Source organism: Triticum aestivum, chromosome 3A (assembly GCF_018294505.1).
Source record: "Triticum aestivum cultivar Chinese Spring chromosome 3A, IWGSC CS RefSeq v2.1, whole genome shotgun sequence".
NCBI lineage: Eukaryota > Viridiplantae > Streptophyta > Magnoliopsida > Poales > Poaceae > Triticum > Triticum aestivum.
Genome location: NC_057800.1, coordinates 20,777,312 through 20,789,106, shown reverse-complemented (window position 1 = coordinate 20,789,106; position 11,795 = coordinate 20,777,312). Strand labels below are relative to the sequence as shown.

Sequence of the window (11,795 nt, the reverse complement as noted above, 5' to 3'; positions counted from 1 at the left end):
TAATAAACTTTTCAACCAGGTCCATGAATCACCCAGCGATGATTACAAACACTGAAGCGAGTCGAATGCATGCCACCGTTATCTCCTCTCCCTTGCTGAAGTGGGGCACACCTTATTGTTGTATACAATCGTGACGTCGCTGTACTGAGACTTTATAAGACCAGTGCATTACAACAGTAACTGTCACTTAGGAAGAAAAAACGTAGACCACCAAGGATCAAATCTGCAGACACACGATAAAAGACAAACGAAAAATGCATCCAACCGGATTCACTGAAGACCAGACACACCACCACATGCCCTCCAACGATGCTAAACGCACAATCAAGATGGGGATCGAGCGTGTGAGGCATTATTCCTACTAGGGTACATAGGGGAATATCTGGTGCACCTAGTGCACCGAACTCTTTGTAGCACATTTTACATGTTTAGGAAATTCTGAAAATTAATTAGCACATTCATACAATATCAATGTTGTCAAGAAATTTCAAATTGAAATCCAAAACATAGCCCGGGAAACAAAAATGACAAATTCGATGCTGAATAATACTCCAACATAAGTTGGCTTTAGATTTGGCCCATAATCACATTGATATCAAATTTGTCATTCTCATATCTCGAGCAATGTTTTGACTTTTGGTATGAAATTTTGTGACGGTATACATTGATGTTGCGTCAATGTGCTAGATTTTTCAAACATTTCAAAATATACTACGCCATCCGATGCACCGGTAGCACCACAAGGATGAGAGCACCGGATACATTCCCAGGATAGATCACAGCCGTCACATAGACCCAACCAAGATGCTAAAACTCTTCATGTTCAACCTGACCCAACCAAGATGCTAAAACTCTTCATGTTCAACCGAACAAATTTAGTACAACTGAATGTTCACCGTGAAAAGAAAAGAAATTTCACCTAAAAAATGTAACATTGTGTCAATGAACTGGAAATTAGTTTTCTTTTATGGAAATCAGTTGACCGTTGGTCAAATTCACAAATACTCCAGTGCAAAAGTACAGTGTTATTTCAGATAAAAAACAAACCGTCGCATTGCAAAAATAGGCATCCAGTGCAAAAGTAGAGTGTTTGCGATAAGAGCTGAATTATTATGAGATGAAAACCAACTTGAAAGCCAGTGTAGTGCTGCAGTAGCAGAGGATCACATCGACGCAAGAAAAAGACAAACGCCATGATCAATCAACTCACACAATAATAATCTAGCATCCCAGTACGGCTATTCTAATCAGATCAATCATCATCATCATGTACAACACCATCATCAAATCAGATCCAACGGACCACACCAATCCTCCTCCAGATGAAGACAAAAAAGCAGTTAACCAAAGCACAAATCACAGTTCAATCAAGCCCCAAGTACCTAAAAAAGCTCTCTGCAATTCCGATCACTGGCTGGCGGCGCCGCCGCCATCAGAGACGGCGGGCGAGTCGGAGACGCCGGAGGACTCGTCCATGGACGACCCGTGCGACGGCGACGACGCCTGCGGGTCCCCGCACGCGCGGACCTCGTCGATCATCCTCACCACGTACCCGACCTTGGGCCGCTGGTCGGGCGCGCTCGCCGCGCAGCTCAGGGCCAGCTGCAGCATCGCCACCATCTCCTCCTCGATGCCCTTGTCCTTCATCAGCTCCAGGTCGAACACCTCCGACGTCCACTCCTCCCGCACCACCGACTGCACCCACCGCGGCAGCTCCGCCACCACGCCGCCGTTGGGCAGCTCGCTGCCCGGGCACCGCCCCGTCAGCAGCTCCAGCAGCACCACCCCGAGCGCGTACACGTCGCCCTTCTGCGACGCCCACGGCCGCGACGCCGGCGCCGGCGCCTCGGGCGCGCGGTACCCCGCCGAGCTCGCCGCCGGCGACGACGTGCCCAGCTGCGCCAGCCCGCAGTCCGCGAGGCGCGCCTCGCCCGACCTGTCGAGCAGGATGTTGGTGCTCTTGATGTTGCCGTGCGCCAGCTTGGGCGTCAGCCCGCCGCGCCGGCTCGCGTGGTGGATGTAGGCGAGGCCCCGCGCGGCGCCCGCCGCGATGCGCATGCGCGCCGCCCAGTCCAGCGGCGTCCGGCCCGGCCCTCGGTTACCTGCGACGACAGACGGAGGTTCCCACCTTCAGTTTCTCAGCAGCAGAAGCAGCAAGTGTTCGACGGAGTTAATGGCGAAGAATTGAGCGGAGCGGAGGACTTGCCGTGGAGGAGGGAGAAGAGGCTGCCGTTGGGCATGAACTCGTAGACGAGCAGCTTCTCGTCGCGGGCGTAGTAGTAGGCGTTGAGCGGCACAACGTTGGGGTGGCGGAGGCGGCCGAGCACGGCCATGTGGTGCTCGAAGTCCTTCTTGGTCGACGCCGCCGCGGGCGCCGCGTCGCGGAGCCGCTTCACGGCCACGACGCTGCCGTCGTCGAGCACCGCCTTGTACGCAGTGCCGCAGCCGCCTTTGCCGAGCATCTCCGCGGACGCGCGCAGCAGCTCCTCCAGTTCGAACCGCCTCACGCCGGCGTCCTCGAGAAACACCATCTTTCCTCGCTCGTACGTGCCACCGGCCGCCGCGACCACGCCTGCAGCGCCGTACGGGCTGGAGGAGTAGACGATCTTCTCCCCCTCGCGGTGGCGCCTGTCGCTCCGCCGCCCGGAGAGGCGCGGCCAGAAGTAGCAGAAGAGCAGCCCGGCGACGAGCCCGACCACGGCGAAGTCCGCGGCCACAATTGCTGCCACGACCCCGCGGCTCATCTTCCCCTTGCCATCCGGCGGCTTCGACGAGGGCGACGACGCCGCCATGGCCGCAGCGGGAGGGCACGGGGACGCGTTCTGCACCTCCTGCTTGCACGGCGGCAGCGGCGCGCCGCACAGGCCGGCGTTCCCGCCGAACGCGCCCGCCGGAAACCCCGCCATGGCCACCGGAATCCTCCCCGAGAGGAGATTGTTGGACACGTTGAGATCCTGCAGCCTCGGCTGCGCAATGCCGTCGACCCCGCCGGTGAGGCGGTTGGAGTCGAGCCTGAGCGTGAGCAGCCGGTCGAGCCGGGCCAGCTCGGGCGGCACGACGCCGGACAGGTTGTTGTAGGAGAGGTCGAGCCGGTAGAGCCGGTAGAGCTTGCCGAGCGAGGGCGGGATGGCGCCGGAGAGCGCGTTGCGGGAGAGGAAGAGCAGCTTGAGCCCGAGCAGCGGCGAGAGGTCCGGGACGGCGCCGGAGAGCTGGTTCCCCTTGAGACTCAGCACGCGGAGGCCGTCGAGCCGGGCCAGCGCCGGGAGCGCGTCTGCGCCGGACAGACCGAGCCCCTCGAGCACCAGCCGCGTCACGCGCCCGCCCGCGCACGTCACCCCGCGCCAGCCGCACGGGGACGGGCTGGCGGACGCGTTCCAGCTCGCGAGCGCGCCGGAGCGGTCCGCGGCGAGGCGGAAGTCGGCGAGCGCGGCGGCGTCGCCCTCCGGCGAGCCGGCATTGGCGCCGCAGGCAAGCAAGGCGGTGAGCAGCAGCAGCAGCACCGGGGTGGTGCTGTCGCTGGGACGAAGCATGGCGGTTTGGCTGGTCGCCGCGGGCGGTGCGAGGAGCAGAAGTGGCAAGGAGGACAGCGGCGAGACGAGGGGGGGCTGGTTCTTCCTGTCTGTCTGGTCTCTGGCGCCACGCTCTGCCGCGCCTTTTTCTCCACCTCCGGCGCTCCTCCGCTTTCAACAGCTTTATCGCACAGTAAAGGTGCCACGCTGCAGTGGGTGTCAGTCAGTGGCCACCACCAGTGCGCGCGCGGGCACCACCAGTGCACCGCTGTGGCACTGCATGCACTGCTAGGCTCGTGTGGTGTGGTGATCGGTCGACGGGAGGCAGAGGAGCACGTACGGGCAGGCGGCAGCAAGGGGACGACCGACGTGTCCGTTGGTCCGTGGGGCTGGGGACGGACGGTGTGGTCGTTGGGGGTTTTCGGTTCATGGGGACATGTCAGTGAGCAACGGACGGAGGTGGTAATAATAGGTACAACTCCACCGCGCGATCCTATCCTGTCCGACCCTGTTCGTTTGGGGTAAAACGGACAAAGGAGGTGGTCCAGCTCACGACGGCCTGAACCTATCCTGTCTGTGTTGTGTGCGGGCAGACCCATTTCAAGCGCAAATTTGCGCCGGGTTTGGGTCGCGGCGGACACCAAACGGACGCGTGCTCGTCCGCGTTGGGGCCGCGTGGCAGGCGGCCACCTACCTCCCATCCGCCCACATCAATGTGCACGAGCGGGCGGCCCCACCTGTCATTCGCACGTCGAACGGTCGCCGTCCTTCTTTAAGTGGGAAGCATGGACGGGTCGTCGTCCACACTGCCCCACGCCACCCCGTGGCCTCCTCGAAACTCGACAGCGCAGAAACCCTAGCCGAAGCCCTCGAGCTCGCCGGCCGCCCACCCCTCCGTGGGGTTCTGGAACGGCAAGGGCAAGCACGACCGTGAGGCCGACTCCTCCTCGGGGCGCCGCCGCGGCTCCGTGAAGAAGAAGGAGCCCGCGTCACCGCCGCGCTCCTCCCGTCGAGCCCCCGTCCCGGCCCCCTTCACCATCAACCCTAGGCCCGCCGGTGAGCGCGACGGGCAGTACCTCGCGGCGGACGTGTGCCGGAGGTACTGAGAGACGAGGACGCCGGTCCCATGGAGTGACGTCCACCTCCCCAACGGATGGCACCTCAGCGTCGACCGGGTCCCGATCCCTCCTGTGCCGGCGAGCGGCCGCGCGCGCCGCGATGAGATCGAGCGCCGCCGCCGCCTCCTCCCGAACGACCTGTTCTACGACGACAGGTACGGCCCGGATTCCGACCTCTGGGACATGTGGCTCCAGGACGAACACGACACGCGCCGCGCGTCATACTTCGCCGGCACGGTGTCAGGGCCGCGGCGGCCACGTCGAGAGGTGCGCGCGCGTACGCGCGTGCGCGGCGTCACGCCCACGCCGTCGCCTTCTCCGTCGCCCCCTCCACCTCCTCGCATGTCAGCGGAGGAGGAGGCCCGTCTCCTCAAGCGTGTCATGGACGACTCCATGTACACGCACGACGAACGGCAGTGGGACGCCCTGGAGGAGGCCATGGCCCTCTCTGCCGCCGGGGACGTCGCCTTCCTGGAGCTGCAGATGGTGGCCCTGGAGGAGGAGAGGAGGGAGGACCCGCCGGCCGCGTTCCAGCAGCTGCTGGGCAAGGGGTGGGGCTGGTCCTGCACTGTTCCGGAGATGGCCGCCGGCGTGGGCGTGAACTGGTGCCCCACTCCGCCGCGGTCACCGGAGTGGGAGGCGTCGCCACGGGGGGAGGTGGTGCAGGCACCTCCGGCCGTCCAGCCCGACCCCGTCCACCACGCACCTCCGGCCCACCTGTGGATGCCGCCGGCCTATGTCGACCTCGTCAGCAACGACGACGACACTGGCGGCCAGTGAAGACAGCGACGGCCACGGCACCGACGGGCGCGGCAGGAGCGCGCGGGAGGCGGAGGCGTTTTTTTATTTTGTTTTATATGTTAATTATGAAAACTGGGCCTTTTAAGTGGCTGGGGAAACTGGGCCGTTTTGTGGCTGTTCCCTATATATGTTTTATGTTTTTTTTAAATGTTTTTATTTAGTTTTTTAGTTATTTCATTCTATTTTTTTTTTATTCACGTCCATCCCGGACACGATTTGGGGTGCGGCCGCGCGGTGCGTGCACGCACGACCCATCTGACAAAGACGAACACGGACGAACCCATCAACACCTCAAAGGAACAAAATCCGGTCAATCCAAACGTCCGTTTAAAGTCGTGCGGTGGAGTTGGCCTAAAAGCCGTGGAGCGAATTGTCGTAGTGGGAGGGAGTGAGTAATAATTGTTGCATGGATTGGCGTGCCTGCCCTCCCTTTACGGCGTGCATCGGGATGTGGGAAAGGCGGAGCCTGTTTGGGCTAAACTAACCAACCAAGCAATGGGCCATGGGCCATGGCGCCATGGCCATGGGCTACAGGTTCATCATCATCATGGCGCCAACAAGAAAACAAGAAGGAGCGGCGCGGGCTGCCTGCAGATGCCGCCGGCGAGGTGACTTGGCGGAGTAATTAGCTTGCAAACTTTGGTTGAAAACTACTACTCCCTCCAGAATTTGGAACGAAGGGAGTAGTACTAATGGTTTTTATAGCTGACAATTGTTAGTTATAGGCAGCGTTGGATCATCAACAGATTACGGAGGGAACGGGGAAGCAAAGATGAAGCAAGTAGCTGCAGAATTCAGCATTTGGTGTTCATTTTTCTTCCCTGATTGCTCAAGTTTCAGTCTTTTAGAGACAAACATGCTGCGCTACAGCACTCTGAGTGACTGAAGGGCTTGGGCTGAGACCAAGCCTAGTCATTACATGGGCCGGAGCCAGCAGGTTAACTTTCTCTTCTGAAATATGAGGTCGGCCCATTTGCTAAAATAAAAATCATCACATCCGCGTACAACATTAGACCTCCATTTGCAAAATGCCGCTAAAACACGCACTGGCCTAGACCCTGATGCTCCCTCGGCTGACTTCGCTTTTCCCCCTCACTCCTCGGCCGAGACCCATGCCGCCTCGCTTTTTTCTCCGCTACCACACTCTGAGTCAAGTCAGTGACTGGAAGTTTTGGGCCGAGGCCAGCCTAGTCGTTCATGTGCGAGAAAGAGACTGTGAACTCCCATAATTCCCTTTAAGCGAAGAACACTTGCCGAAGCCAGCCCAGAGTAGAGCTCCGATGCGTTGCTAATTGAGAATAAAGTGTTGTTTTACCCGCAAAAAAGAGAGTGGTGCTTTTCCTCTCCAAAGATAAAATGCTTGCTACAACACTGCGCATGGCTAAAGGATCTTCACATCATTTATTAAAATATACTTTGAAAAAACCATGATTTTCAGAAAATGCTTCTTGAATTTAGAAAATAACGTTAAAATTTGGAAAACTTAGCAATTTTTTTAAAATAATATCCTTGAATTATATTTTTTTGAAAAGTGTTCATCAAATTTAAAATATGTTCATAAATTTTTTAGGAAATAACCATGATTATTTAAAGGTAATTTTTATAAACATTAAAGGTAGAAGTAATACAACAAAAAACAAGAGAGGAGAAAAATAAATGAAAAAGGGAAAAAAGTAAATTCAGTATAAAAACATAAAATAAAAAATTTATATGCTACAAAAGGATCAAGAATAGTGTGCAAATCGCAGAAATCGCTCACCCTCTCGTGATATGGGCCAGCCCAACTCAATGGCGTTTGTTGGTTCAAGTGATTTTATTTTTTCAAACTGAAGGTTAGGATATTCCAATGAGACTTTCTACTTTGTTGATATTTGTGTAGCATACTTTTTTTCAAACATCATGGCTTATGACACATTGGGATTGGAAAATGCCTCTTATTCATTCTCCAGGTTAAGACCCAGAATGACAAAATTATGTTTTATCTCCATCTAGAGCGACGAAAGTTCTGCCATAATGGTAAAGTCCGCTAGAAATTCAATGGGAAGGGTAACCATTGACCTATTATAGTTACCCCCCCCCCCCCCCCCTCCCCCAAAAAAAGAAAAGGGGGCACACTCAGTTTTAGCAATGGGTTGGAACTAAGTAAAGAAGTGTGTGTGTGTGTGGGGGGGGGGGGGGGGGTTGTACTCGTCTACTCTTTCCAATGTGAGATGATGTTTCTGTTTACGAGATATCTTTGGTGACTTCATTGATCTTTAATCTCCACGACTTTAGTATACATAGGAATTGTATGAGTATACACGTACTGGTGTTGCGTATATTTGTCTAAAAGTTGTACTCAATTTCTTTTATCAAAATAATACAATCTTTTCATTTTTGCAGGAAATCAAAAGAATACATTCTATTAGACTGAAAAGCCAAAAAAACTAATCTATACTTCAGTTTGCTCCTTAATTAGCACACATTTTTTCTTAAGATATATATGTGTGACTTGCGAGTTTTGCGCCAGTAAATAACATATTATTCAAGACGGTTCAAAATGTATACTGAGTGGTTTAACCAACATCAAAAAGACCATGGGTAAGTAAGACTAGTATGGCTTCTGGGCTAACCGAATATCCTAGAATCCAATCATGTGAAATCAAACAACAAAAGTAGAAAAAAACCAACCAAATCCTCCAAAAATCATACATTTTTTAATCAAAGGAGCCCTAGATTATGAAAAAGCATATGGTAGAATAATAGAGTTTCTTCTAAAAATGATGAGATATAAAGATTTGGTCCAGAGTGGATGACTCTTGCCCCGTTCCCTATTAAGTAAAGGACATGTGAGATGATTTACTCCAAGGAAGTGAGCGTGGCGAAGCGCTGAGAAAACGCACCTACTACCTCCCACAACAACATAAGGCATTAGGTGAGGGGCGCAGATTCTCTACCTTGCCATGGGCAAGGCAGGGAGCTACAATGCTCTACCTTTGTCTGAGAGACATTGGATCAAAAGTTGGCAGTCGAGATCGGGGCAAAGACTGTAGCAAATGCACTATAGCGAATGCACTGTTTAATGTTCCTATTCAGATCACTGTTTCGGTTACTGTAGCAACTGTACTGTTGCATCAGATCTGGGCGGTCCGTTCTCGACCCAACAGACAAAAGAAGAGGAAAGGCAGAGGTACTGTAGCTCTCTGCCTTGCCCATGGCAAATTAGAGAATCCACAACCTCAGGTGAGATCCCCAATGTCCAAGATATTCTTGAAGAGTTCGAGCCTGGAATTATGTAATGCCCACATGAGACATTTTCAAGGGGGTACCACATGAGTGGTGTTCTACCTCCCATGCTAATGGCCAAGACGGATCACTAATCACACAAGCAAAATAGGATACCATCCATCATCATTTCACTTCTTTCATGTTGCGAAGGCCGACTAGGGAGCTTTACTTCAACTGGCCAGGCATGGTTTTCAAGGAGTGTGACCTTGAGTCAATCACATACGCCTTCCCAGGGGAGGATTTCCTTCTTGTCATCCATGATTTTCCTAGTGGGAAGGTTCCGGGCCCTAATGGTTTCATTGGTGCTTTTTTGAAATCTTATTGGCAAACTATCAAGCATGACGTCATGAGAGTTATTCACCTGTTCGAAAACCTTCATTATGAGAACTTTCGTTGGCTAAATTTAGAAAATGTGGTGGTCCTTAGCAAGAAGGATGGTGTTGAGTGCATCTCTGACTTTTGACCTATTAGCCTGAATCATGCAATTGCAAAGATCATCACCAAGATTCCCACTTCTAGACAAGCCCCATTCATTAACCAACTCATTTTGAACATGCCAAAGCACATTCGCCAAGAAAAGAGCTTACATGACAATTACCTATACGTCAGAAACTTCGCCTGGAAGATGAAACACACCAGAAACCCCACCTTACTCGTCAAACTTGACATTCGAAAAGCATTTGACTTGGTCTGGTGGGACTATGTGCTTGATTTTCTCCAGATAATAGGATTCCCATCAAAGTAGAGAGATTGTATCACGTCCCTCTGTCCACTGCTACTTTGCGAGTTCACCTTAATGGCATTCTAGGGGCATGGGAAATGGCTCCATCAAGGCGATTGCCTGCTGTTGCTGTTGTTCGTCTTTGCTATTGACCCTTCAAAGCAGCTTCTTGACATGGCAACGTCCAATGCGATTTCCACCGCCTTCGGAGGAAGAAAGCCATGCTTCTAGACATTTCTGTGATGCGACGATCTTTTTGGCTCTGATCAAAGAAGACATTGACAACTTGGTAGGGCTGCTAAGAAACTTCAGCGAGATCTGTAGGCTTGAGACCAATGCGCAGAAGAGCATTGTCGCGCCTATCCGTTGTGAGGGAACAACCTCCCTGAGCTCATGGAGGACTTTAGGCATCCACTACAAGCTTCCAGATGCGCTATCTGGGGCTGCCCCTAACTATTCAGAGACTACATGGGTTGCACCTCCTGTTCCTCACAGACAAGTAGCGAACAAGATGGTTGGTGGATTATGAAAGCTTATTACTATTGCTGGTCGTGGCGCTCTTGTGAAACCGGTCGTCACGGCCCAAGAAATATACCACATGATTGCTCTCATCCTTCCTAAGGGAACGACCAAAGCAATCGCCAAACTTCAAAGATCGTTCTTGCGTCCTGCTTTGGACAAGGTCTCCGGTGGGAAATGCAAAGCCAAATGGGGGCTCGTTTGCCTCCCAACTCCCCTTGGTGGATTAGGGATCCTTAATATCGAAAAATTTGCGAGGGCGCTATGACTTCGATGGCCTTGGCTAGAGTGGACCGACCCGAGTCGGTCTTGGGTGAGTTTGGGAATGTCATGTGACGCGGATGGTATGAACCTTTTATACAAGTGCACCAACATTGTGGTTAGGGATGGAAATAAGGCCAAATTTCAGCATGCCTCGTGGCTCAATGGCGTGAAGCCGAAAGAAATTGCTCCCTCAATCTTTGCGTTGTTCAAGCTAAAGAACGGAACTGTTACACTTGTGGGTGATGAATGGATAAGCCAGATGGACATTTCAATGGAGCTGAATGTGCAGAAGCTCATGGAGTTCTTTCTCCCTAGGGGAGCTCCTTAGTGAGGTGCATTTAGACGACGACATGCCTGAAGCCATAAATGAAAGCTAACCATCTTCGGAGCCTACTTGTCGGTGTCCGCTTACAAGGCACAGTTTGATGACATTGCCTCGTCCACCTTTAAGCCGATGGTGTCGAGCAATTGGGCGCCTCCTATGATCATTTTTTTGCTTGGCTTATCTTGCAAAAGAAAATCCGGACAGCTTACCGCCTTCAACGCCGAGGTTGGCCGAACTGCAGCCTCTTACAAGCTTTGCAATAGAGCCTTGGAAACTATTGCACACCTTATGTTCCAGTGTCACTTCTCCATGCACATTTGGACCATGCTAGGAGATTGGCTTGGTCTTCACAATCTCTCCTATGTCGATTGTCATAACTTTCATGATGTCAAAATTGGCGGTTCGCTGTCATCCATGTCAATGGTCACCGGAGGAAGGCTCTCGCCTCCCTCATGATGCTCACGTCTTGGGAAATTGGAACGAGAGAAATGCGTGGGTGTTTCGGAACATTTATGCCTCACCAATGACTATCTTTGCCAACATCAAGTGCTAGGCAGTGTGCTGTGGGCGAAGCACTTGAGAATGGCCTTGCCGCGAGAGTAATCCCTTCCATGTATTTGTCGCGCCCTCATTCAAGTGGTGTACTTTATTAACGTACATCGGTACATGGAGTTTCTGTACTCAGGTGCATATGCACCCAAGTGAACAGTAAAATCAGAAGAAAAAATATATAATAATTTTAAATATTTTTTTTGCCAGAAACATTGATGAATGTTTTAAGAACAAATAAATTCTCGTGCTGAAGAAATATTCGTGGAGGTCCAGGCAAAACATACAAAAATGATGTTCTTAAAGGGCAATTTTTAAAAGCTTTTTGGGACATCGATCTTTTTTCCAGATGTCCACGAATGTTTTTCATCTCTAAACTTTGCATGTTGATAAAACATTCAACAATGTTTGTCAGGAATTCATTTTTGACTTTTCCCTGTTTTTTCTAATGCACCCAGGAGCAGAGCAACACTTCCGTTCATAAACCTTCTTTTGATTCAACGAAATGAAGCAAAGCTTTTACCCATGTATCAAGAGAAAGAAACTGCTGTCAAGAAAAATATAGGAGAGTTTGATCACTCAGGCAGACAACACAAGTTTTTTTCTCATAAAAAAACAACCTTGAACTATCTCGACACATGACACATTACTTATCAGACGTTAATATTATCTCAGCTTATTCATTTGACTTCATATCCGCAAGCTATTCCCATGCACCGGCA

General features: G+C 51.9%; 1 protein-coding gene across 1 annotated transcript; it reads right to left on the bottom strand.

The window, feature by feature from the left end:
• Window positions 1–1,103: 1,103 nt before the first annotated feature.
• LOC123059919 (probable leucine-rich repeat receptor-like protein kinase At1g68400) lies at window positions 1,104–3,770 on the bottom strand. The gene is made up of 2 exons (XM_044482475.1): window positions 2,207–3,770; window positions 1,104–2,102 (listed from the first exon to the last, which is right to left on the bottom strand). Exons 1-2 carry the CDS (start codon window positions 3,528–3,530, stop codon window positions 1,408–1,410), a joined length of 2,019 nt encoding a protein of 672 aa, XP_044338410.1. The 5' UTR covers window positions 3,531–3,770; the 3' UTR covers window positions 1,104–1,407.
• Window positions 3,771–11,795: the final 8,025 nt, after the last annotated feature.